Source organism: Papaver somniferum, chromosome 3 (genome assembly GCF_003573695.1).
Source record: "Papaver somniferum cultivar HN1 chromosome 3, ASM357369v1, whole genome shotgun sequence".
NCBI lineage: Eukaryota > Viridiplantae > Streptophyta > Magnoliopsida > Ranunculales > Papaveraceae > Papaver > Papaver somniferum.
The window spans coordinates 3,155,676-3,182,346 of record NC_039360.1 but is presented as its reverse complement, the minus strand read 5'-3'; the positions used below and the strand labels follow the sequence as shown (position 1 = coordinate 3,182,346).

General features: G+C 36.6%; 2 protein-coding genes and 1 non-coding gene across 3 annotated transcripts; 1 reads left to right on the top strand and 2 right to left on the bottom strand.

Moving 5' to 3' along the window:
* The first annotated feature begins 13,255 nt into the window (after positions 1–13,255).
* On the top strand, positions 13,256–15,143 carry LOC113360860 (protein trichome birefringence-like 34). Its single transcript, XM_026604299.1, has 4 exons — positions 13,256–13,924; positions 14,012–14,208; positions 14,448–14,609; positions 14,681–15,143. The coding sequence occupies exons 1-4, from the start codon at positions 13,379–13,381 to the stop codon at positions 15,024–15,026; spliced, it is 1,251 nt and encodes a 416-aa protein (XP_026460084.1). The 5' UTR covers positions 13,256–13,378; the 3' UTR covers positions 15,027–15,143.
* On the bottom strand, positions 15,137–26,315 carry LOC113358920 (equilibrative nucleotide transporter 3-like). The gene is made up of 10 exons (XM_026602633.1): positions 26,116–26,315; positions 25,390–25,400; positions 24,998–25,131; positions 16,831–16,935; positions 16,539–16,694; positions 16,283–16,426; positions 16,079–16,184; positions 15,822–15,985; positions 15,330–15,752; positions 15,137–15,244 (listed from the first exon to the last, which is right to left on the bottom strand). Exons 1-10 carry the CDS (start codon positions 26,313–26,315, stop codon positions 15,137–15,139), a joined length of 1,551 nt encoding a protein of 516 aa, XP_026458418.1.
* TRNAL-UAG lies at positions 17,452–17,531 on the bottom strand. Its single transcript has one exon. It is a non-coding gene; the product is annotated as a tRNA-Leu (tRNA).
* Positions 26,316–26,671: the final 356 nt, after the last annotated feature.

The window sequence follows — 26,671 nt, the reverse complement described above, 5'->3', positions numbered from 1 at the left end:
TCATCTTATATCATGGGAAAATTTCCGAGTAACATCTTACATGGTTTTTGTGATACAATCATTTAGTTTAAGACTTGGAATGTTTCGATAATGATTATTTCAATATCTTGAAAATTGCTTTGATGCTAATAGTGTGTCAAAACGGCTATTGTCATTATAGAAGAATGTTTCAATGATTGAAATAAAGAGTTTAGAATCTTGTAATCATGTTTGGATAAAAGCATAGTGTTTTCGCACATTAGTGTATAAGTCCAAAACCAGGAGCCTAAAGTATGCATACTTGTGTGTATAAAAAAAGGTTGTAGGAGACTGGGTAAGTATGCGTACCCATACGCATACTGGCGGAAGTTCACGTCCGTGAATTTTTGTTGAGTTTGAAAACCAAAACCAAACTCATCCGGTTACCTAAAGTACGCGTATACGTACGCATACTGGCGGAAGTTCACGTCCGTGAATTTCTGCTGAGTTTGAAAACTAAAATAAACTCAAATCCGGTTACTTAAGTACGCATACCCATACGCATACTTAAGTGGTTACTTTCTAAGATCGGTTGTACATGAACCTAAAACATTTATCAATAAGGAATGCAATATTTGCAAATCGTGGCTATAATGTTCATGTATTGATTCGAGTGAATCAAACCGATTCTGCTTCAATTGTGTTCTTGTATAAATCCATGAGAATATAGAAATTGAACAACTCTTTAACTAGTTTCATTTGAGTCATCTGAACTAGTTATGGTTAAGATGAATAAGGTTGATATGAGAGTAATCATATGGCTAACCTCGGTTAACTATTTGTGAAACAACATGGTGTACACGTTTAAGTACGGTTACATAAACCTAAATGAGGGTACATTTCATTTGTGTGTAACAAGCTATGTTCGATCTAACGGTTGAAAGATATTAGCTTGGTTGAATCAGGTTTTTCATCTAGCGGTGATTATTTAATGCTTTGTTACCAAGGTAACTTGGATTGCAAACCCTGATTTGAAAACTATATAAAGGAGAACTCTAGCAACTGGGAAACCTAATCCCCAGACCTCCTGTATGTTACTAGTTGCATAACTAGAGTCGATTCTCCTTTAAACTTAGGTTTCTTCTCGAGACCCTGTAGGTTAACGACTTGAAGACTTCATTAGGATTGTGAAACCAGACCCAACTATTCTCTTTGTAGTTGTGTGATATGATCTTTCCGTTTCTATCGTGATAGAGTGCAATTGTAAAATTGGCTTGAGATTTATATCTCCGATAGGCAAGATTGAAAAGTAATCACAAACACCTTTGTCTCATCGTTTGTGATTCCACAATAACTTGTTTCGCTAGTCGATTAAGTTTATTGTGAGGTGATTGATAATATTAGGTTGTGCTTCGGGAATATAAGTTCGGTTTATCAATTGGTTCCTGTTCACCTTCATTTATCAAAAGACGAAACAAAAACTCTTGGGTATTTATGTGGGAGACATATTTACTCAATCATATAGACTTTCCTGTGTGATACAGATTTTTTTATCAAGTCTTAGACTTTGGGTCGTAGCAACTCTTAGTTGTGGGTGAGATCAGCTAAGGGAATCAAGTGCGTAGTATCCTGCTGGGATCAGAGACGTAAGGAGAGCAACTGTACCTTGAATAAGTGTGAGATTGATTAGGGTTCAACTACAGTCCATTCTGAAGTTAGTTGGTAGTAGGCTAGTGTCTGTAGCGACTTAATACAGTGTGGCGTTCAATGTGGACAAGGTCCCGGGGTTTTTCTGCATTTGCGGTTTCCTCGTTAACAAAATTTTGGTGTCTGTGTTATTTCTTTTCCATATTATATTTTGATATATAATTGAAATATCACAGGTTGTGCGTTAAGATCAGTCAATTAGAATATCCATCCTTTGGTTGTTGATTTACATTGATTGACACTTGAACATTGGTCTTTGGTACCGTTCAAGTAATTCCTCTTATATTCAATCGGGTTCGCATATTTCTATTTGCTGATTGCGGATTGAATTAAGAGTTAGAGATATTAAACTCTTTGATATACTTTATTGTAGATTGAGTTTGTCTGTCTAGTTGATTCTATAGAAAGTGTATTGGAGTAAGTCCTCTCAGATTGCCAAACGAATTGTTGGATGTGTTTGTTAGACCCTTGCATTTTAAGGGGAGAGTTCTTAATTGAACTTGTGCTTAATTGTTAAATCTTTGTGGGGAGTGCGAATGTGGAATATTATAAGGGCTTATAAACTCCTTGATGAATGCATTTAGTTTCGGCTATATGATTGCATCTAAAAATTTGATATGTGCTTTATTTTGGTCATGAAGTGTCTGTATGGAAATTTCATTCGGATCCCACTAGTTTTCGTACCTTTGCCAATTTTATTGACAAAAAAGGGGAGAACTAATGCGTAGTTCACACTACAAATACATATGGTTTTCGGATCATTATGTAAGGGGGAGTGGTTTTCATGTGAGATGAAGTATTGACTAAGGGGGAGTGATACATATCACCATAGTATTGTTGTCAAAGTTGTTATATAATTGCACTTTGATGTTGTGTAATAATACTATGACACTTTGTAACAATGATTGAGAGTTTTTTTTTCTCATTGTTATGGCTACGGATCTTCAACAACGATAATGCTGCATTGGATGTCTTTGGAATCATTAGAGTACTTGGAAGTGACGAAGATTTCGAGTAATGTTGAAGAACCAAGGAGATCATGCATGTGGAAGAGAAGCTTCAAAGTTTATTTATTTTGTATTCCATATGTATTGATAGTTTTGTCACTAAAATTGATAAAGGGTAAGATTGTTAGAGAACTGCTTTGCTATCTCAAGCTTGTTTGTCAAGTTTAGTTACCAAAACTATAAGTTTTTATTTCTATTCTATTTATAGCTAAATCTCAGACTAGGATAGAAAGTGTAGTTGAGCTTTAGACTCCACGACGTTCATCATACAAAGACGAAGAACTACTCAAGGAACTGGTGGAACTTCATCGACTAAAAGGTATGTGGAGACTTGAACCTATCTATCACTCAAAAGTCTATCTCCTATCTTGAGAAAAAAATTGTACTGCTATATAGACTTCGATTATACACATTTTCTATTTCGAGCCGAGTTTATCTCGCTTATCTATTTCTCGAAATATGTATTGGTAAGCTTTCGCTTTGGCCAAGTTCATCTTTACAAGTGACGAAAGTCATGTTGATTATTGCAATATCTTGAAAATCGCTTTGATGAAAAAATAGTGTGTGAATAACCTCTATTTAACATCCTCTAAGAATGTTTCAATGATTGAAATTAGAGTTTAGAATATATAACCTTGAACGGATATAAAAATTGTATGTGAACTCATACTTGTGTAAGTCCAAAATCCTTGAAAGTATGCGTACTTTACTGGTTCAGGATGTCCGGAAGCTAAGTCCGCGTACCCGTACGCGTACTGCCGTAAGTCATATCCCATGAATTTCTGCTGGATTTTGTGAACTAAAAATAAACTCAAATCGGGTACCTAAGTATGCGTACCGGTATACATACTTGAGTGGGTTATTTTCTAAAAACGGTTTATTCGTGAACTAAGACATATAGAAACTAAGGAATGCATATTTCCAAACCGTGGCTATAATGTTCATGAATTGATTCGAGTGAATCAAAATCGTTTTTGCTTCGATTGTGTCTTATATACTTATATGATATCTAAGAAATTGAACAACTCTCTAACTAGTTCTTTTGAGTCATTTGAACTAGTTATGCTGAAGATGAATAAGGTTGATATGAAAGTGCTCATATGGCTAATCATTTGGTTAACTACTGTTGAACCAACTAGGTGTACACGTTTAGGTACGGTTACACAAACCTAAATGAACGTGCATTTAATTTTTGTATAACAATGTAAGTTCGATCTAACGATTGAAAGATATTACCTTGAATCTAGTATGGTTTTCATCTAACGGTGAATATTAAATTCCTTGTTACCAAGGTAACTTAGATTGCAAACCCTGATTTGAAGACTATATAAAGGAGAACTCTAGCAACTGGGAAATCTAATCCCCATAACTCATGTGTGATACTAGTTGTATAAGCTAGAGTCGATTCTCATTTAACCTTAGGTTTCTACCGAGACCCCGTAGGTTAACGACTTGAAGACTTCATTGGGATTGTGAAGCCAGACCCAACTATTTTCTTTGTTGTTGTGTGATCCAATCTTGTTTTTTCTATCGTGTTGATTGCAATTGGAATAATTGGCTCGAGATTAATATCTCTGATAGTCAAGATAAAAGGTAGTCACAGACATCCTCGTCTCATCGTTTGTGATTCCATAATATCTTGTTTCGCTAGTCGATTAAGATTATTGTGAGGTGATTGATATTTCCAGGCTGTTCTTCGGGAATATATGTCCGATATATCAATTTGTTCATGTTCACCTTGATTTATCAAAAGACGGAACAAAACTCGTAGGTATTTCTGTGGGAGACAGATTTATCTATTCCGGAAAAATTTTTGTGAACACAGATTTGTTTATTAAAGTCTTCGACTTTGGGTCATAGCAACTCTTAGTTGTGGGTGAGATCATCTAAGGGAATCAAGTGCGTAGTATTCTGCTGGGATCAGAGAAGTAAGGAGCGCAACTGTACCTTAGATCAGTGAGAGATTGATTTGGGTTCAACCATAGTCCAAACCGAAGTTAGTTTCTAGTAGGCTAGTGTCTATAGCGGCTTAATACAGTGTGCGTTCAATATGGACTAGGTCTCGGGGTTTTTCTGCATTTGCGGTTTCCTCATTAACAAAACTTCTGGTGTCTGTGTTATTTCTTTTCCGCATTATATTTTGTTATATAATTGAAATATCACAGGTTGTACATTGAATCGGTCAATTGGTAAATCCAACATTTGGTTGTTGATTGAAATTGATTGATCCTTGAACATTGGTCTTTGGTACCGTTCAAGTTAATTTCTCTTGTATTCAATTAGACTCGTAGATTGTTATTTGCTTGAGTAAGTATTGAATCGATAAATTGAGATATAACTCTTTGATATACTTTTCATTAAGATTGAGTCTCACTGTCTAGTTTATTCTCTTAAAAGTATATTGGAGTTAGTCCATACAGATTTCTAAGTGAAATACTGGGTGAGGTTCTTGTACCCCACTTTTTCAAATGTATATGAGTATTATACAACTGGTGTTGCAAGTGGTGAACACAGGACATGAAGGACATTATGGTTGTGGTGATATGAGCTGAGTAGAAGATGTGGAATTATTATGTTGCAGGTGCAAGTGAATTGAAGTGCATATGGAGCCTTAGTGTTATTGTATTGCTAAGTTAGTAATACTATGGGGTGAGTGAAACTTGGATTGAGTCTCAAGAGCTGAGAGTGCAAGAATGTGAAGTTAGAGGTGTTATTGGTACAAAGATGGGATGCAGGTGAATTTATTAGTGACTCAGGTCAAGAAGAAGGTTAGAATGATGATTTAGAGTTGTAAATAGTGATTGCTGTGAAAGCTTGGAACAACAGAACTGAGGTAGGCTATAGTTGTTTTTGTAATTGGATTATGAAGTTGTTTTGAATAATTGGATTATACAGTGTTTGTATGAACTTCTGTTCTTGAAACTTAAGCATGTTAGTCATCCCAGTCAGACATCTGATTAGTTTGCTTAGATGACTCAGTTAATCTGACAGAGTCAATTGTGAACCTGACTTACATGAATCAGTCTTGTCGACTGAGTTAACCCAGACCGATTCCTGTTTGACTCGTTGACTGAGTTAACCCTTTGAGTTGACCATTGACTTTTTGACCTAGACTTAGCCGTTGACTGCTAGTTGACATGTGACTATTAGTTTGACCATTAGTTTGACTCAGAAAGACTGGACCTTAGTTTAACGGGCCGGTTTGTTGGACTTATACTTAGAGCCAGATTTCTTATTGAACATGAATTGGACCTTTGTAGTCTGAATTAGACTTTGGTTTCTTCTACAAAGTTGTAGATATGCATGAGACTTAACAACCAATCTAGTGAATTATTAAACCTTAGTTATGTTAAAGATAGTTAATAAAAAGGTGTAGAACCATAAATGGGCCTAAAACCATTAGATAGTTCATTAGCCTATAACTAGAAACTTGTATGAAATTATGTTATGAGCCTTGTGTGAGCCTTTTGGATAGATTCTTAGAGTTCTTGTGTGATTAGCAGTTAGTCTGTATTAACAACGATCGATTCAAAGGATGAACCAGTGGATCGTGGATCTCGAGGTAGGCGTGGCTTGTCATCAAAAGAGGTGGGAATTTACATTTAACTCTTTTGTGATTATTGTTGTTTTCTTTTACAAAAGTTTATGTTTAACAAATTCATGCATTGTCTGATTGTGTATTCCATGCATCGTTTAGTTTGTATTACAATTGTTCTGTTGATTTTTTTAATCTTTCCATGGTTTGGAAAGGATATGTAATTCTTTGTTTGTATTTATCAATGTTTGGGAAATAAGAATTTCCATTTGAATTTTTGGGAAATAGGAATTCCCATATGTGGTATATAGGATACTGCTCCTTCATTCATATCTACTTACTTTCAGCTTTTATGCTATGGCTAGGGCGATACACCGCAATATTACCTAATGAGTGTGGTTAGCAAAAATATTATACTCCCTCCATTTCAAAAAGACCGTCCTCTATTCCATTTTGGTCTGTTTCAAAATTGTGTCCAGCTTCTTTTTATAGTCATATTTTTCCAATAAACTCTCTAATACACCCTTATGGTTTTATACTCATAAATTCTTTTCTAATGGGCCCAATCTAAAATATTAATGAAATTTGTATAATTAAGGAAACAAATATATCCTTCATTCCTTTTAGATTTTTTTTTATTTCCTATTTACAATCCCATAACAATTTTTGGTAGTTTTTATAACTAACGTTTTTATTGAAATAAATCAGGAAAGTAACTAAGAGTATGCATGTAAACTACTACGGTCTCCTTAATATTTTGACAAAGTCAAAGCGGACTGTCTTTTTGAAACGGAGGGAGTACATTGTTTGAAGAAGGAGTTAGTTTCGTATACATGATTGTTTAAATCTGTGAACTGGTTGCCTTTTTAATGTTTAGGAAAAACATGTATTGTTTTCCAGATCATTCCAATGATTACTTGAAAATTAAATGTTATTTATACAGGGCACCCCTCTTAGGGATGATGTGCTCACCCATTCCCACTTTCAGTTTCAGAGACAGATCAAAGTTGCGCAGCGGATGCTTCAAGGAGTTGGGTCCGTTAGTTGGTTAATTTTGGCTATGCTTATTATATTGTATATTATATAAATGACTATTGTATATGTATCATTTGAAAGGAGTTCTTGTATATATATATTCCAGAGCGGGGCTAGTTTTTGGGTTAAGTTTTGTAGAAGATTTCTTAATTGAATGCTTAAGTATATGATTTAGATTCTTAGTGCCTATTTATTTAGTTAATCTCTTGGATTAGTCAGCTGCTAGCTTTGGGGGCGCTACATGGACCTCGGAGATGTTAGAGCATTTCTCGGTCGAACTCGTAAGCGTCGCTATTTCAAGATTGTTTGTCAGGTTTAGTTGATCAAAACTATAAGTCTTGATTTTTAGTCTACTTATAGCTATGTCTCGGATTAGGATAGAATGTGTATTTGAGCTTTGATTTCGACTCAGAAAGTTTCGTATTGATCATTCAATCACTTGAAAAAATTACTTATAAGCTAATAGTTTGTGTGAGACAGCTATTATTCTCTTCTGAGGATGTTTCAATGATTGAAATGGGAATTTAGAACAAATTAACCTTTGTCTGGATACAACACAGTATGCATACCAGTATGCAAACTGTTGTGGTATAATTCAGGTCCGGAAACCTTGTTTGCATATCAGTATGTGAACGGTTTTAACTGTTAAAGTCCGGGAACTACGTTTCCATACCAGTATGCAAACGGTTCTACCTGAGTTAAGGTCCGGGACAACAGTATGCATACCGGTTTTGCGTACCCGTTTTCAAACGTAGTGGTTAAAGTTCTGAAATCGGTTAAGTATGTTTTCATACTCATGAACAAATACATTTATGAATTAAGGAATGCAATCTTTGAAAAAAGTGGCTTAATGTTCATGAATTGATTCTCATGAATCAATCCGATTTTGACTCAATTGGTTCATATATATTTTTGTGAAATAGTGAACAATTGAACAACTCTATTTGAAACATAATTAGATCCATTTGATTATCTTTCATGTTTGATTGATCATCATAGTTGATCTAGAAGTGTTATATGAATGTGCTTAAGACAAAAGTGTTCATATGGCTAACTTCGGTTAACTATTATTTTCGCCAACTCAATATACACGTTTAGGTACGGCTACCCAGGGAGAACTCTAGAAATTGGAAAACCCAATCCCGACACTTTCCCGTGTCCTAGTTGAGAATAGAGTCGATTCTCCTTTAACCTAGATTTTTCCAAAACCATCATTGGTTAATGACTTGAAGACTTTATTTGGGATTCGTGAATCCAGACCCAACTATTTTCTCTGTAGTTGTGTGATCTGATCTTACTTGTTCTATCATATTGAGTATTATCATCTCTAAGATTAACTCGAGATTTTTATCCGATAAGTAAGATATTAAAAATAATCACAAAGCTCTTCGTCTCATTCTTTATGGATCTACAATAACTTCTTCTACTACCATATAGTTAAGTTATTGTTGATTGATATTTCTAGGTTGTTCTTTAGGAATATAAGATCGGATTATCAATTGGTTCATGTTCACCTTGATTTATCAAAAGACGGAACAAAACTTCATAGGTACTTCTGTGGGAGACAGATTTATCTAGCAGAATAGACTTATCTGTGGGAGACAGATTTGTTTATAAGTCTTCGAATTTGGATCGTAGCAACTCTTAGTTGTGGGTGAGATCAGCTAAGGGAATCAAGTGTGTAGAGTCCCGCTAGGATTCAGGGACGTAAGGAACACGACTGTACCTTAATCGGTGTGAGACTTGGTTAGGGCTCAACTACATTCCAGTATGAAGTTAACTTATAGTAGGATAGTGTCTGTAGCGGCTTAATGCAGTTTGGTGTTCAAATATGGACTAGGTCCCGGGGTTTTTCTGCATTTGAAGTTTCCTTGTTAACAAAACTTCTGGTGTCTGTGTTATTTCTTTTCCGCATTATATTTGTTTGTATAATTGAAATATCACAGCTTGTGCGTAGTTCAATCAATTGGTAAATCCTACCTTTGGTTGTTGATATAAATTGATTGACACTTGGGCATTGGTATTTGGTACCGTCCAAGTTATTTCTCATATCATTCGGGCTCACAGATTTCTATCTATTCGATTGCAGATTGTATTGAGAAATTGAGATATAACTCTTTGGTATATTTCTTGATTGAGCTCGCTTTATAAGTTGGTGCTCTCATAATTATATTGGAGTTAGTCCATACAGATTGTCGAACGAATTATTGGGTGTGGTTGTTATACCATGATTTATAAGGGCTGATACCAGCTCTACTAGGGGCTAATACCAGTCCATCGATCCAATTGTCATAATCGCCAGGATCTTTTTGTCCTATATGGATTGGTATCAGCCCTTAGTAGAGCTGGTATCATCCCTTATAAATCATGTTGTTATACCCCCACTTTTTCAGAAGACAATGATCGCGAAAGAAGGATGAAGAATCAAGTAAAGTATGTAGATACCATCTAAAAAAGATAAATGAAAATAAGAAGGCAAAAAGTTGGCCGAAGTAATCACGATATATCAAAGAACGCCCTTACTTGGGAACGGATGGATACTGAATTCCCTCCAAAGTATTCCCTACCAACTTTCACTGCTCGTTTTGATGGATCGGGAGATGTAGTACATCACATCAAGGCATATGGAACAACTCTGCTCTAGTGGAGGTGAAATAATATAGTAATAAGTTGTGATTTCCCCCATGCGAGTCTTGAAGGCGAAGCTCTGACTTGGTTTGATTCATAACTACGAAGAGATCTATAAGCGATTTTGAGGAATTATCAAAAACCTTCTTAGAAACGTATTTGCACAATAGAAGTGCTAGACCAAGTATTAACAAGTTTTTTTTCCCTGGAGAAAAAACATAAAGAATCTCTAAGATTATTGACATGAAGATGGAGAAAGCTATGCACTGAATTAAGTATTAACAAGTTGTTGTTCTCCCTTGCGAGAAAACATAAAGAATCTCTAAGATTATTGACATGCAGATTCCAAAATAATTTTGAAAAGAAGAGGGTAGCAAGTACACCACCAACTTTTTCACTCGCAAACATGTATGGATAAAATTGTTACAATTAGTAAGTATAAATCAACGATAAAGATCCTTATACCTGATTTGCAAACAATTTTACTCGGACGATCTCAAGAATCAATATCCAAGAATCAACCTAGTATATACCCGAACTATACACGAAGCGAACTCCAATAAGAACAAGTCTTGTAATACATATTTCAAGACACAAATTCACAAGAGAGAGTCTTGTAGGATCTGTACAATTTAAACTTAAATAGTGCCTTGCATGTTTAACATATTGCTTGTTATATTTCTATTATAAATATAAACAATACAATACGGAAAAGAAACGAAACACGACACGAAAAATTTTGTTAACGAGGAAAACTGCAATGTGCAGAAAATCCACACGGGACATAGTCCGGTTTTGAATATCGTCTTGTATTATGCCGTCATAACCACTAGCCTACTATCAGACTTCGTATTGGAATTCAGTTGAAAACGAATTGAACCTCCGAGCAATTCCTATTTAGTCATGCTTTTTGTTTCTCTTGGATCTCGTAATACCTTATACACTCGATTCCCCAAGCTGACGTCCTTTACATCCCTAGAAGTTACTTCATCCTAAATGAAGACTTTCAACTAATTCTGAAAGATATAGAATCAAGGTAATGTATTTGTTTGCTTATGAGGTATCTTCAAGGTAAAGAAGATATCAACCAAACCTCAACAATTAGGATAGCTTACTCTCTTAAAAAGGTTAGAGATGTCTAATTAACTCTACCTCACAAGATCAATCAAATTGATTTGATACTTGTGGAGTTACAATTCTGGGATGAAGAGAACTTTGTAATTTCTATCAAACTTATTCCCTGATCGATAATTCTTGAATGGTCATATAGCAGAAGAGACGAACCTTAGAATAGAAAAGAATTAGTTATCAGGATAAGATTCCGAATGTCAAGAACTATCAGGTAAAAGATAGTTTGATCAGGCTTCATGATTCCCTTAGTGAAGACTTTAAAATCGTTGCCTAATATTGTTTCACGAAGAAACCTAGATCATTATAGGATTACACTAACCGGAACTAGGTTCGGGAGGTTTCAGGATTGATATTCTCGTTTACAAAGAGTCCTATATTTACAATTATGAACAAACAAGGCTAGGTAGCTTAGAATCAAAGATAAGTTCGTGAACTAGTTTCCATGTTTACGAATTACTTTGGTACCAAGAAAGCTTAACTTTTCCATATAGATTCTTCATGCAAGCATGAGAAAAGTTTTCCTTGAATTACAAAGAAGAATTAATGTGCAACCGCTTATTTGTCTAAATAAGTTCTATGCACCAAGTGGTTAGCCCAAAAATAATAATGTTGAATTATTCTTGAATTTTCCACATTAGTGTAGTTCCATAACTCTCAAGACAGCTTGTGAACTATACGAAAAAATTTGTGAAAAATTTGTCGTCTCGGAGTCAAGGTAGTCAATATCGGTTGTATCGGCCGATATTATAGGTTTTTAGCGTGTATCGGCCGATATACTGTACGATATCTAAAATATCGGCGATACAAGGATGGAACGATAAAAACGCTCGTATCGGCTGATACAAACCGATATATCGGGTTCACTTGTACACTGATAATATCAACAAGAGTAATTTGGTAGAATAAATTATTTATATATTAAAATTATAAATAGATGATTTCCTCATAATTATATCCTTCCTCTATACCCTTGAAAACTCAATCTGATTCAGTAATGATGTTGGAATATGATTGAATTTGTACAGTGAAGCTTTTAATCTTGAGAATTAATGTATCATATGACACCAAAAATTTTAGATTAAAAAATTTATAAATATTTAAAATTCTTGGTCTTAATGATGTATCATCTGTAAAAACCGATATAATCTTTTGTATAGGTGTATCAGACCGAGCCTATACGATACCGATACACGATATTAATTACTTTTTGCTCAGAGTTCAGGAACCTTTCGTATTTATAAATTCGCGAACTTTCCAAATCAATTCGTATACCCAAGTTGCAAAAAGTGTTTCTTAAAACAACTAGTTCATGTACTAAGAAAACCAGTTCGTGTACTTGAGGATTCAAAAGTTTGCAGGAACATCTCAAAATCAACTAGGTCGTGAACTGACCAGGTCAGTTCATTTACACGAGTTAGTTAGACAATAATTTATTAAGTCTTATTATTTATAAATTCCAAATTTGTGTACTGAGATAGTCAGTTCGTGAACATAAAAACTAACTTGACTCTTACTTCACAAAGTTCTGCTAACTGGCTAGAATAACACACCGTCTTGAATTCTCGGTTGCAATTGAAGATTTGTAATAAAGCGGAAAGAAAAGTAGCAAGAAAGGAGGCGAAAACTTATATTTTAGGTTTATGTTAAGTTTTTATAGAAATAATGAGACAAAACCGTATCCGTACGTAAAGATAATTAAGTACTCATCATTCATCCGAAGTGTTGTTCACCTGCAGTAGGTGACGATGACCTATTACAATTCTGTATTGAGTGTAAATGAAGTGTGATGAGTTTTAAACATGATATCCAATCAGAGAATGAGTTTCCTATACCCCAGAATATTTACCCAATCAATTTTTTTTCAAATATACCAAAGCTACTTTAAAAAAGGATTATTAGGATCAATAGGAAGCGACGGTTCCATCACTATTCAATGTAGGAGCTTATATTTTTAAGTCCTTGTATTTGATGTATGTATGAAATATGGAGTTAGAAAAATAGCTACTACACACTTGGTTACTTCTACCGTTGCACACGCATGAGTGGGAGAGTCTTGCTGAATTTACTTCATAGCATTTAAACGAGACATTAGATTTGGTCTCCATGATAGGGCCATTAACTAGTACTATCCTAACTTGAGTGATTGCTGTTAATAGGTGGGACTACATAAATTTGAGGAGGGAACCGTTAAGAGGAAGGATTCACATGGCCTTTTAAAACTTGTAAGAAAATGTCTGAAAATAAATATACTGCAACTACTATCCACCCAAGAATTCAAAACCTCATAATAATAATTTTAATTCAAAGACTTTCTCGAAAGACAAAAAACAACATTCTACTGTAATAGACTAATCTACGACAAGTTTACGTTACTATAATGGTGGCCGGAACTCTCAGGCTAAGTTTACATAGCCTAACAAAAATTCTACTCGCCATCTTTCTTGTCATTTCTGTTTACTCCGGAACAATATCCAGAACCACAGAGAAGAGTTACAACGGGGAGACGACAACGAAGGCTTACAACGAGACGACACTGAAGGGCTACAGCGAATTGACACAACCGCCGCCGCCGACAGTTAGTAACTGTGATCTCTTTTCAGGTAAATGGGTTTACGATAATACGTCAAATCCTTTGTATTCTTGGAAGAACTGCTCATTCTGGAACGATTGGTATACTTGTGAGAAGTTTGGAAGAAAAGATTTAAGCTATCAGAATTGGAGATGGCAACCCGACCAGTGCGACTTACCGAGGTTCAATGCCAAAGCCTTACTGGAGAGATTGAGAGGGAAAAGGATGGTCTACGTTGGAGATTCATTGAACACAAATCAGTGGGTTTCCATGGTTTGTATGGTGGAGTCTGTAATCCCATCGGCACTCAAATCTCTGCATATCAACGGCTCTCTCACCACCTTCAAAGCCATTGTAAGTTCTAAACTCTTGGGACATAAATGCATGGTTTTTAAGTCAAGTCTAGATAATTGATCTATGGTTGGCGACATATATGTGTAGGAATTCAATGCGACCATTGAGTTCTACTGGGCGCCATTGATGGTCGAATCAAATTCGGATGATCCGGTGCTCCATCGAGTACCGCACCGAATAGTCAGAGCTGGAGCTATTGAAAAACATGCAGTTCATTGGTCTGATGCTGATATACTTGTCTTTGATTCCTACCTTTGGTGGAAGGTACCAAAATTAGAAGTCTTGTAAGTTTCACAAACCAACATTAGGATTCTTTTCCCTTTTTTTTTTGATCGGTAAAGAATTTGGTATCGGCGAGTTTTAAACTCAGGTCACTGGTATCACCCAATAACTTTACCACCGTACTACAGTGACACTGGCCTTGCAACATTGGGATTGTCCAACCTTATTAACTGCAGGATCTTAAACTGCCCATATAAATTAGTATATGATGATTGTTTGCTATGGTCCTTGACTTGAGCAGATGGGGATCATTTGAAAAGCCTAATGAAGGAGTCTACAAAAATTTAGGAATGGTGGGTAACTTTGAAGTGGCTCTAAAAACATGGTCCGATTGGCTTGAAAATCATATCAACCGTACAAAGACACAACTGTTTTTCAACAGCTTGTCACCGACACATGATTGGTATCATCTCTATCCTCCACTCAACTATCTTATCTGTAACCGACACCTCTGAATCGTTAAAAATGTTGCAGGGCAGGTGACTGGGAAGAGACCAACCAAGGAAACTGTTACAACGAAACAGAACCGGTATTACAAGAAGGTTACCGGGGTCGAGGAACAATTACTGACATTATGAGGGCCGTGGAGAGTGCTGTCAGTGAATTGAAAACTAGAGGTGTTGATGTGAAAATACTCAACATTACACAACTATCAGAATACAGAAAAGAAGCGCATCGCTCCGTGTACAGGAAAATATGGGATACATTAACTCCAGACCAATTATCAAACCCTGCTAGTTATTCTGATTGTTATCATTGGTGCCTCCCCGGAGTCCCGGATACTTGGAATGAACTCCTTTATGCTTACATACTGCCTTGATGAGTAATTTGTAAGAATGTGTAACTACTATATAGTATTGATCGTTGTCGGTGTTTGTAAGAATGTCCTAGTAAGCATTTTCCTAGTAATTTTGTATGCTAGAGCTCAGCTCACCAACCTTTGCCAATAAGCCATAACCAACTAAGTGTTACCCCTGCAAGTATACCTCCTCCCAGAAACAATACCAGCAGGTTCCCCAGTGCGTTTTTCTCGGGTCCCTGCAAAAACAATGCGCATTCTTCTCCATGAGATTTTCAGCTAGATTTTAGAGGGCCTTGGGCAGAATCAGCGGAAGTTACTAACCTTATAGTTTTTTGGCGCTCCAGTTAGAACACAAACAGGGAAATATCCTTGACTTAAACCTAAAAATGAAGTCAGCATGATCATCCAGCCCTGACCTCCGTACTTGGCCGCGAAGTAGAAACACGGAATCAGTAAGAAACGAGAAAAAGACACTGTGAGCAGCCATCGCCGTGATTCCAACTTCAAGGAACCGATAAGCGGAATATATCTTCCAACCAGATTCCACACATTATACATTGCAATTATCACTAGCGCATACCAAGATCCCAGACTATGTGTTTTAGTGTCTTCGGTTAAGAAGCCAGGATAAAGTGAAAATGTCAATACAAATGTGAGAAATATTGTAATTGCGTAGTCCATGTTCTGAGCAAGCAACTGTTTGTTGTCTAGCCGCGCCATGTACTCTGGACTCTCTTCTGAAGCCTGCATTAGTTTCCAAAACCTACTTGTGAGAAAATCTGAAGCTAACGTAAAAAATGGTAGAGAGATGACACTTACTTGTATTCCGCCAGCAGCAAGGTCAGCGCAAACCGTTTTAGATCCTTCTGAGGCTGCTTTCGAACGGTAGTACTTTACGATAGGCAATTTAGGGAAGACATATGCGTAAAGTACTAGACATAGTAGCTCAAATAACATGGAGATCGCGAAGTACATCCCTGCAACATAACATCAAAATATAAGAGTAGCAGCTTAACATATATTCGGTATCATCGTATGTTTCACTAGTAAATGTTAAATTTTTTACTTACTAGCACCATTGCGAAGGCCATTCCTTGAGTTTTCAAAGGCGGCTTTTGTAGTTAACCTTAAGCCGGTAGTTAGAACACCAGAGACAGCCATACCAGCCAAGAAAGACTGCAAGAGATCGATAAAACAAAAACATTAGGTACGTATGAAAAAAAATAAAAAACCTGCAGAAGAATGTGTACGTCCCAGGAAGAAGCTAGGCTCACTTGAATGAACTCGGGGCACATTAAGGATAGATCTCCTATCATTCCACCTTGAACACAAGCATCACCAACTCCGAATGCAGCACTAACCATACATATACAGATGTATGTTCCAATCCCCCCTTTGCCAGATGTAGCCGAGTCCAACTATAGGCGCAAAAGCATTGAAAACCCAACGAATCAAATATATACTGTGTTTAGGTGTTGTAACGATTTCAAAGGAGAACATATATAAAATGTTGGGGCCGGGCTCACTCACAACAAGTATTATTAAAGAGCTTATGAAGAAAAGGAAATAACCAAACAAGTTTCTTCTTCTGGTGTTAATCTTTGCTTCGTTGTAGGATAAAATTAGCAATACTCCAACTGCTAAGGGTTGGTAGACGATTGGAAGAACCCTCGCCGGATGGTATTTCTACAAGATGAAGGAAACCGGCCATGACAGAAAATTGATCATTCATTTCAAAACTAATTAAATAGGGAATATGTGCATATGACATTTTCAAATTCTTGTTGAACAGTACATAAGAATGCAAGAACAGGAAATGTACCGGGAACAAGATGGCGTAGTAGTCTAATATGGACACCATACTGTTCCAAGAGAAAAGGCATCCGATTCCAAGAATCCAGCATACTAATGTCGCCGCAAACTTTCCCTGATCATAAAACAAGGATTAACAGACTACTCAAAACGTAAAAAGATTTCAGAGTAAAGATTGACAGACCTCTCCGTTTTCAGAGTGAACAGCCATAGAATTCTCTCCTCAATCAATTCCTACTCATGAAACAGATAGAGGATCAACAAGAAGAACCGTACTTACGCGGATGAATCCGTCCACAAACAGCAGGTTTGTGATATTTGATTCTGCAGGTGCAGTGTAGTTCTGACAGAGGTTTCAACTCTCCCCTCTGGAAACACATGGGCACAACAAGAAGTCAAACATATAAGGAAATCGATCAAAAATAAAATACAAGGGATAACGATAAATTCCAAAATTAATGGGCAGATAGTACCGCTAACTTATTAAGAAATTGGCAGCAGCATCCTTCATTTCTGCTCAATAATACATATTGTGCGGCAGAAAACATTGCTAAATGGGCGTTTTAAGTAGATTTTGGGAACTTAGTAGGAATTTTAGTACATTTATGTCTGGATAAAAAAAAAAAAAAAGTGACGGCTGTGGGATTTGAACCCACGCCCTTTCGGACCAGAGCCTAAATCTGGCGCCTTAGACCACTCGGCCAAACCGTCATGTGTGTCAAAAGTTCACCACATGCAACATTAAAGACAGTATCAAAATACTGGGCCTGCGCCAGCACTTGCACAAACGACGAAAATTTTCGTCCGGATTGGCCCCCAAAACAAACAAAGCCTTTCCTTTGACTCGAGGTATCAGTATTCATCGGGAGGAGGAAAAATTAAATCTCCCATTTCGCATCCAAAGTACGTACAGTCGTTTTCTGAGACACCCTTGAGTGCTGGTTTCAGATTCCTTTCCGTGTGTGGAAGCATTCATTCTTCTCTTAGAGCCTACAAGTGGATTTAGTCAGAGTCCCATACATTCTCAATTGATTTTGGCACTTAATATATGCGGTGAGTAACTAATCCACAAAAATTTGTTGCCTGCAAAACGCTTTTGAAAGAGATACTGAATGCTTGCTGGTGATGATGTGATGAAGACCAGGGAGTTTTGCCACACTGAGATAAAAAAACGTGGCATTTTTAGGGGCGACCTCAAAAGAATTAGGTAAGATACAAAAAGACAAAAAAGATCACTCAAGCGTAAATCTAAGCTACCCCTTATCTTCGATTTTTCAAAATGGTCGATATGCCCTTATATAATCGGTAGCAAACACAACAATCGGTAGTTAACCAATAATCGATAGTCAATATATACTAATTAGTCTCCGATTATTGTGTGCATATTTCGGCTAATATGCCATTCTATAATCGGTAGCTAAAATAACTTATAAACTTATCGATTATAAGTAGCCCCAGATTCAAACTTGGCCAAATTCCATAGGTTTTGAGGGTACACAGCCAATCATAACCATTTGGTTTCGTGTTTTGGATGTAGCCATAATCGAAAGATAAATTGGTTACAAACACTCCCGATTATGGGTTGCCCCAAAATGAGATTTTCCTTAAATCCTACATTTGATAGATTTTGAAATCTGCCATAATCGGTAGCTAATCTAAATTGTAAACTACCGATTATAAGTGGCCCCAGATTCAACCTTTGCCAAATTGCATAGGTTATGAGGGTACAGAGCCAACTATAACCATATGGTTTATGTTTTGGATGCAGCCATAATCGGAGGTCAAATAGGTTACAAAACCTCTCGATTATAGGTTGCCCCAAAATGAGTTTTTGCTTAAATCTTTTTTTTTTCAAAATTTTAAAATATGTCATATTCGGCAGATGTTCAAACTTATAAACCTACGATTATAAGTGGCCCCAGATTCAACCTTGACAACCATAACCATTTGGTTTGTGTTTTGGATGTAGTCATAATCGTAAGTCCAATAGGTTACAAAGCCTCCGATTATAGGTTGCCCCAGATTCTAATTTTGAAACCTACCATAATCGGTAAACACCTACCGATTATTGGTTTCCCCAGATTCAACCTTCGTCAAATTAGCTGTTGCAGTTTAAACCAAATTTATGAAATAGCCGTTGGAGTTTTTGGGAAAAAGAAAAAGAGTCGTTAGTCCCTAAACCTATATAAAGAAAATCATATCTATCAACCCAATTGCACCAAACTCTTTCCTCTCTTCAGTTCTAATTTTGGAAACAAAAACATGGATATTGCTTTTGCCGAAGAAGAAGATTGTGTTATTTATAGAGCGTACGTTGTGGTAACTGCTCATGATCGTGTTCACAAGCTCCACAAATCGGAATCCCAAGAGAAGATATGGAACTGTATTTTAATGGTATTTGAGGCGTTAGATGGTAATCGAATTCGAAGATCATCCAATGACATTAAGATGAGAAAGAATGCGCTCGATAAGGAGATTGACAAACTTGAAGATGAGGAACGATTTGTTAGGAACGATTTTCCTTGGTGGACGTATGAAAAATGAGTAAGTATCTTTGTAACTCCGGCTCACATAAACATTAGTTAGTAATAACTTGTTACTCATTCGTAATTTCAGAGAAATCTTGTTGATCCCTGGTATGTGGACCTCTATGGGAAACGATTTGAACATGAAATGAAAAGGCGGGGTACAACAACCACACTCAATATTTCGCTTAGTAATCTGTATGGACAAAGTCCAATATGCTTTCTAGAGAATCAACTAGAAAGTCAGACTCAATCTAGATAAAAAATATATCAAAGAGTTTATATCTCAATCTCTCGATTTGATATATACTCAAACAAATAGAAATCTGCGAGTCTGTATCAAATACTAGAGAGATAACTTGGATGGTACCAAAGACCAATATCCAAGTGTCAATCAATTTAAATCAACAACCAAAAGGTCGGATATTCTAATTGATTGATCAACGCAAAACCTGTGATATTTCAATTATATAACAAAATATAATGCGGAAAAGAAATAACATAAACACCAAAATTTTGTTAACGAGGAAACCGCAATGCAGAACAACCCCGGAACCTAGTCCAGTTGAATACACACTTCATTAAGCCGCTACAGACACTAGCCTACTCCAAATTAACTTCGGTCTGGACTGTAGTTGAACCCTAATCAATCTCACACTGATCCAAGGTACAGTTATGCTCCTACGTCCCTGATCCCAGCAGGATACTACGTACTTGATTCCCTTGGCTGATCTCACCCACAACTAAGAGTTGCTACGACCCAAAGTCGAAGACTTTAATAAACAAATATGTATCACACAGAAAAGTCTACGGTAATAGATAAATCCGTCTCCCACGAATATGCCTACGAGTTTTGTTCCATCTTTTGATAAATCAAGGTGAACATGAACCAATTGATAAATCGGACTTATATTCCCGAAAAATAACCTAGTATTATCAATCACCTCACAATAATCTTAATCGACGCAGCGAAAAAGGATATTGCGTAATCACAAACGATGAGACGAAGTGTTTGTGATTTCTTTTATATCTTTCCTATCAGAGATATCAATCTCAAAGCCAATTATTACAATTGTACTCGTACGATAGAAACATCAAGATCAGATCACACAACTACAAGAAAGTAGTATCGGTCTGGCTTCACAATCCCAATGAAGTCTTTAGGTCGTTAACCTGGTTTAGAAGAAGAAACCAAAGGTTAAATAATAATCGACTCTATCTTAGCACAACTAGTATCACACAGAAGGTGTGGGGATTGGGTTTCCCAGTTGCTAGAGTTCTCCCTTATATAGTCTTTCAAATCAGGGTTTGCAATCAATGTTATCTTGGTAACAAAGCATTCAATATTCACCGTTAAATGAAAAACTGATTAGATTCAAGATAAATCTTTCAACTGTTAGATCGAAAACTAGCTTGTTACACACAAATGAAATGCACGTTTCTAGGCTTGTGTAACCGTACCCAAACTTGTACATTTGTTGGTTCAACAATAGTCAACCAAATGGTTAGCCATATGATCACTTTCATATCAACCATATTCTTCTTCACCATAACTAGTTCAAGTGACTCAAATGAACAAGTTAGAGAGTTTTTCAATTGCAAGGAAATCTTATGTAACTACACAAGACACAATTGAAGCAAGAACGATTTGATTCACTCGAATCGCTTCATGAACTATATAGCCACGGTTTGCAATTTACATTCTTTAGTTTATATAAGAATAAGTTCACAAACATCGTTTTTAGATATAACCTACTCAAGTTCGCAGACTGGGTTCGCGGACTTAAGTTCCCGGATGGAGTTTACAAACTCCAGCAGAATTTCTCGGGTCGAGAACTTCCGTTAGTTCGTGGACGTAGCTCACGCCACCATTCCGGTTCTCTTAATCAACAAAGTTCGCAAACTTCGGTTCAAGGAATAAGGACTTATACATATATGTGTTTCCACAATAATGCTTATATCCTCCAATGGTTATATAATCTAAACTCTCATTTCAATCATTGAAACATTCTTAGAGGACGTTGATATTCTATAGTTTTAATTCACAAACTATTTTTCGTCAAAGTAAGAAATTTTCAAAGTGATTGAAACTTGTCATGACTTCCGTCACTAGTTAAAGATAAACTTGGCTAAAGCGAAATCTTACCAACACATATTTCGAGAAATAGATAGGCGAGATAAACTCGGCTCGAAATAGCAAATGTGTATAATCTAAGTCTATATAGCAAAACGATTTTTGTCTCAAGATAGGAGATAAATAAACTTTTGAGTGATAGATAATTTCAAGTCTCCACATACATTTTAGTCGATGAAGATCCACCGGTTCCTTGAGTAGTCCTTCGTCTTGTATGATGATTGCCATGGAGTTCTTGAGCTCAACTGCACTTTCTATCCTAGTCCGAGACCTTAGCTATAGTAGACTAGAAATCAAGACTTATAGTTTTGATCACTAACATTGACAAACATGCTTGAGATAGCAAATCATGCGAGTTCGACCGAGCAATGCTCTACACATGAAGGATGCTACAAAATCAAGAGGGACAATTTCTATGGCCACTGGAAGTTTTGATCTTTTTTAATACTTTTAAGTGATTGTTAGAGTATTTAGGTGGTTTTAAAGTGATTGTAACGTTAAGGTCTTTATGTAATGGCTGCAATCGAAAAATTATTAATATAAAAAGCCTACCGATTAACTGTAAGCGGTAGTTTATTTGGTTAAATAAGCACCCGATTACCATAGTCGGAAACTTTATGAGTTAATTTAATTTCCGAATATTATGTTGTTTGGATACAGAAAACAAAAGGACTTTCGATAGTTATAATCGAAAGCCAAGGAGTAATATATGTTTCTGATTATGGTGTTGTTTGGATACATAAAACAAATTTTTATTCACATAGAATAATCGAAGGAAACATATAAAATAAACCTACCGAATTTTATAATCGGAAGTTGAAGAAGTTAACTTTGTTACCGAATATGGTGTTGTTTAGTTACAGAAGACAAAGGACTTTAGAGTGTAATAATCGGAAGCTAAGGAATGATGTTAGTTCCCGATTATGGTGTTGTTTGGATACAGAAAACAAAATTTTCTTCACATAGAATAATCGTAGAAACAATATAAACTAACCCTATCGATGACAATAATCGGAAGTTTAATAAGTTAACTTAGTTCCCGAATATGGTGTGGTTTGGTTACAGATCAAAAATTATTTGTTCACAAAGCATAATCGGTAGGAAACGAAATTAACAATCTTCCGAATCTGATTTTTTTTCTTCAAAATCCCCAGATTCGGTAGGTACATAATATAAATAGCTCCCGATTCTGACAATGAAATTGCAATATCCCAAGAATCGGGAGCTACGTATATAAACTAATCTTCCGATTGTTTGTATAAAATTCAACAGTTTCATATCTCTGCATGTGATTCGCTTGCGAGTCATAGTTAAATACATAAAGTTAGCAATAAAACCATTAATAATTCATAAGCGAACCATTCACAAACCATAAACATAGTGTACTAACTTATAATCCGATACAAACTTTGAAAACGACATAATCCGACATAAACAAAGTTATCCATAAAGTTAACAAAACACCAAGAGTTTAGTACATCGAGAGTTTAGTTATTCCTATTTGCTTTGACTTTGCGACCTTTACTACCTTTACGACTTGGACCAACATCATCATTGGTTCATCATTTGGGACATCAACTTGAGTACTTGATGACGCCCGAGTTCTTTTGGTCACCTTCTTTGTAGGTTGCTAGCCTTTTTCCCCGAACTGAGACGCATAATCTTCATTGTCAACATTATCAATCAACTCTTGGTGCTTTTTTATCTTCTTAAGTGGCACAGGCTCTCCGGCCTTTATGCAATTAGTGCACCATTTGGACAAACTCTTGAACCTGCTCATATGTTTTAAAACATAGCATACCATCAAACGGTTATTACTCTATTTTGTCCCATAATATTAAACTAAATTAACAAAACAATACGTACCAATCTATCAAAATCCGCAGGTTTCTCTTTGAGGATACTCTTATACGATGGTGCAGGCTTTTCTTTAAGATCACGGATTACACGAAGATGAGAAACATTCTGGTACCAATCCACATAGTTGGGAGCAGTTTCAAAACCTTGGTTGACTGGCCTTCCACCGCCGATCAAGTAAACTGTCCTTCTATCCCAATGGAATTTACAAGATGGTTTACCCGAGTAAAACACCGTGATAGAATCTTTATCAGACTTGCATTGTTCCAGATCCAAAGAGAAATTTCCATGGATTACCTCCTTTGGTATACCTTGTACATAACCGTGTTGTCGCATCACCCTTGAGGAATTGTACATCACATATCCTGTGGGGTGCCACAACGGTCCAAAATAAAGGGCCCAATCGGACCGATCCGTGATATGTCCATTAGATCGGTCTTCCTTGTATGGATCAAAGCATACGTCTCGGGGTTTTAGTTCATCCAAAATCTCCCTCAAACGAATCAGTTGCTGCTCCTTTGTCCTAGAATGGTTGTCATCGAAGACGTACTTTGTTCCTCTAGGGTCACATTTCTCCCACGTCGGGTTTTCAATGGACAATCCCAAGAAAGGGAAGTGGTCGTAGATCCATGTCTATATTATCATATTTGCAAGTATTAGGAAATTGATTCTTCAATGGTAGAAAAATTAAAAAATAACCAAGTATGTACCGTTAATAAACAATACATGTAGTAGACTCACGTTCCCGGCCACTTGGCTAATTCCAAGCCTCGACGCCTTTCTCAACTCTTCCATCAACCATGCATGGCATGTCGTGCCCCAAGAATACTCACGCACTTTATTGAGAGGATCTAGAAGTTGTAAAAGGTTGGAGTCGACCCGATTGCCACTAGTATTGGGGAAAATGACACATCCCAATACACATAGGAGATATGCGGTGGCCACGTGGTTGACTTGCTCATCTATTAAAGTTCATTTTTCTTCTTTTTCCTTGGTGCCCTTGAACATATCCATCAGAGTACCCATGTTGAACTGTCTAGTTCTATACTTCATGCATCTTTTGAACTCAGTTGTTGATGTTTCTTCATCCCAACCCAAACACTTCTTAGTTAGAGAACAAAGTTTGGCCCATTCCAACTGCTTTGTGAACTCAGCCCTAACACCTTTGCCATGGACAAGGAGTCCAACAGTCTGCACAACGTCATCTGGGGTAATCTTCATCTCCCCAAACGGCATATGGAAGGTGTTGGTCTCAGGATAAAGTCTCTCCACAAACGCCGATATAGCCACCCGGTCATGTTCCAACATAGAGTTCTCGGCAGCATCAGCCAACCCTGAATTTGCAATAATTGTCTTGAATCTTTCACATTCATCCTTCAAAGGCCAATCCAGCATTTTAGTTGGTGCAGCGGTCGGTTTGAGTATACGAACCGAATCGGAATGATACTATTAAACACATGACAAGTTTAAAAAAAATAGAATAACCTACAACTATAACCCTTAAAACTATTACGAAGAAAAAGATAATAGGTAAATAAAATGGATACGATTATTACCTCGGTTTCATATATTTCTTTGGCCCAGGAGTCTTTGTATCCAAATAACGATTGTCCTCCATCCTCCGGCAGCCCAAGGATTACACCTTCTGGAATATCCTGCACCTTCAGTCTTTGTGGGACAAGGTGTTGCGCTTTCTTTCGAGGAGGATTTTTATTTTCGGCTTCTCCTTCTTCTTGCGCACCGCTATGTTGTCCTACTTCTGGTACTCTATCTTCGGGTGCTTCTAGTTGAATTTCTGCTTGTTATTGTGGAGCACTTGGTTGAACACCTTCTTGAACTGGTTGTGATTGAGAGGCACTTGATTGAACACCTTATTGAACCGGTTCTGATTGAGGGGCACTTGGTTGAACACCTTCTTGACTTGCTTGTTGAGTTCCATCTTGAGCACTTGAAGCGGCTTTACCGGTGATAGCTCTCCTTGCACTAGCTGTCAGGTTCTGACGCCTTTCCTTCCTTGCACTAGCTGAGACAATTGCATCTTCGACTTTTTAACCTCGCCTATCCCTAAACAACAAAAGAAAGTACAACAGGTTAGTAAACTATATAATCGGAATTTAATCTAAAACCAACGTTCCCGAATATACATATTCGGTTGGTTGAGTTAACCATTAACCTCCGATTATGCACAATCGAAAGTTTCAGTTCACCAAAAGCTGCCAAATATGGGTGATCGGAAACAAAAGAAAATTTTTGGTGTTCGAATATGTTTATCTACATACAATAATCGGATGCTAAATTTCAACATAATCTTCCGAATACGAATTTTCGAAAGTCAGAAAACGTATACCCTTCCGAATGCATCACTATCGAAAGCCTCACAAAAATAATTTCTACCGAATATGCATCACTTTGTGTCCAGAAATTACTAAAGTGGTTAAGCCTAAACAATCGGAAGCAAATTACAAAACACATCACCCGATTATTGCGTCTCTAATACTTGTTCTTCCCTAGTATATTCGGAAGGCAAAAACACAATTAACTTCCGATTATGATCGATTTAGGCCTCAATAATGAAAAACGTTCTACAATCGGTAGGCAACCTAAATATTTACCACCCGAATATGACAAATGTTCTTGTGAAATGAAGAATTCGACCACAATCAGAAGTTTAAAACAATAACTAACCTACCGAATCTGGGTAATAACCGAAAACCCTAAAAAAAAATCATGGATTCGTCGAATTGAAGCAATATAAACCAAATTAATGGTAAAATCTTACCTAATCGGCGACATTTCAAGTTGCCTGAGAGTTTTTCTATCAGTATCGCCTACATCAGGGACATCATTAACTTCATTTTCTTCGCGTTCTTCGCGTTCTTCAGTTACAATCTCTTTATTACGGGCATGCAGTCCAATATTTGGATCCACACCGCGCACTACGTTTTTGGTTCGAGCTTTCTTATGTTCCTTATCTTTCATCTTTATAGAGAATAATCGACGATGATTCGATTCGACGATTAATGATAACGATGTATTGAAGCGGAGTTCAACGAGGGGGAAGTTTCCTCTCTGCAATTGGATGGGAAGAGGAGAAGAGGAGTTGAAGTTGAAAAGAAATGAAATGAATTTAGGTTGACATTGGTTTTGTAGGTCAAATGGTTATTAATCGGTAGCTAATAACATCTCATTAGCTACCGATTATAAGTAGCCCCAAATTACAATTATTCAAAATTCTAAAAAAAAATGAATTTCTCGAAAATAATAATCGTGAGTTTAGACATTTTTTTAACGTCCGATTACATGGAAAAATTCTAAAGATTTCTTATTTCTATACT

Bases quoted from the DNA above. Each gene is read 5' to 3' on its own strand.
- LOC113360860 (XM_026604299.1), top strand. From the start codon at position 13,379: ATGGTGGCCGGAACTCTCAGGCTAAGTTTACATAGCCTAACAAAAATT. The intron at 13,925-14,011 runs GTAAGTTCTAAA...ATATATGTGTAG, and splicing joins TCACCACCTTCAAAGCCATT to GAATTCAATGCGACCATTGA. The intron at 14,610-14,680 runs GTATCATCTCTA...AAAATGTTGCAG, and splicing joins TTGTCACCGACACATGATTG to GGCAGGTGACTGGGAAGAGA.
- LOC113358920 (XM_026602633.1), bottom strand. From the start codon at position 26,315: ATGAAAGATAAGGAACATAAGAAAGCTCGAACCAAAAACGTAGTGCGC. The intron at 15,753-15,821 runs GTCATCTCTCTA...AAACTAATGCAG, and splicing joins CTGGCGGAATACAAGTAAGT to GCTTCAGAAGAGAGTCCAGA. The intron at 15,245-15,329 runs GTTAGTAACTTC...TTGTTTTTGCAG, and splicing joins GAGCGCCAAAAAACTATAAG to GGACCCGAGAAAAACGCACT.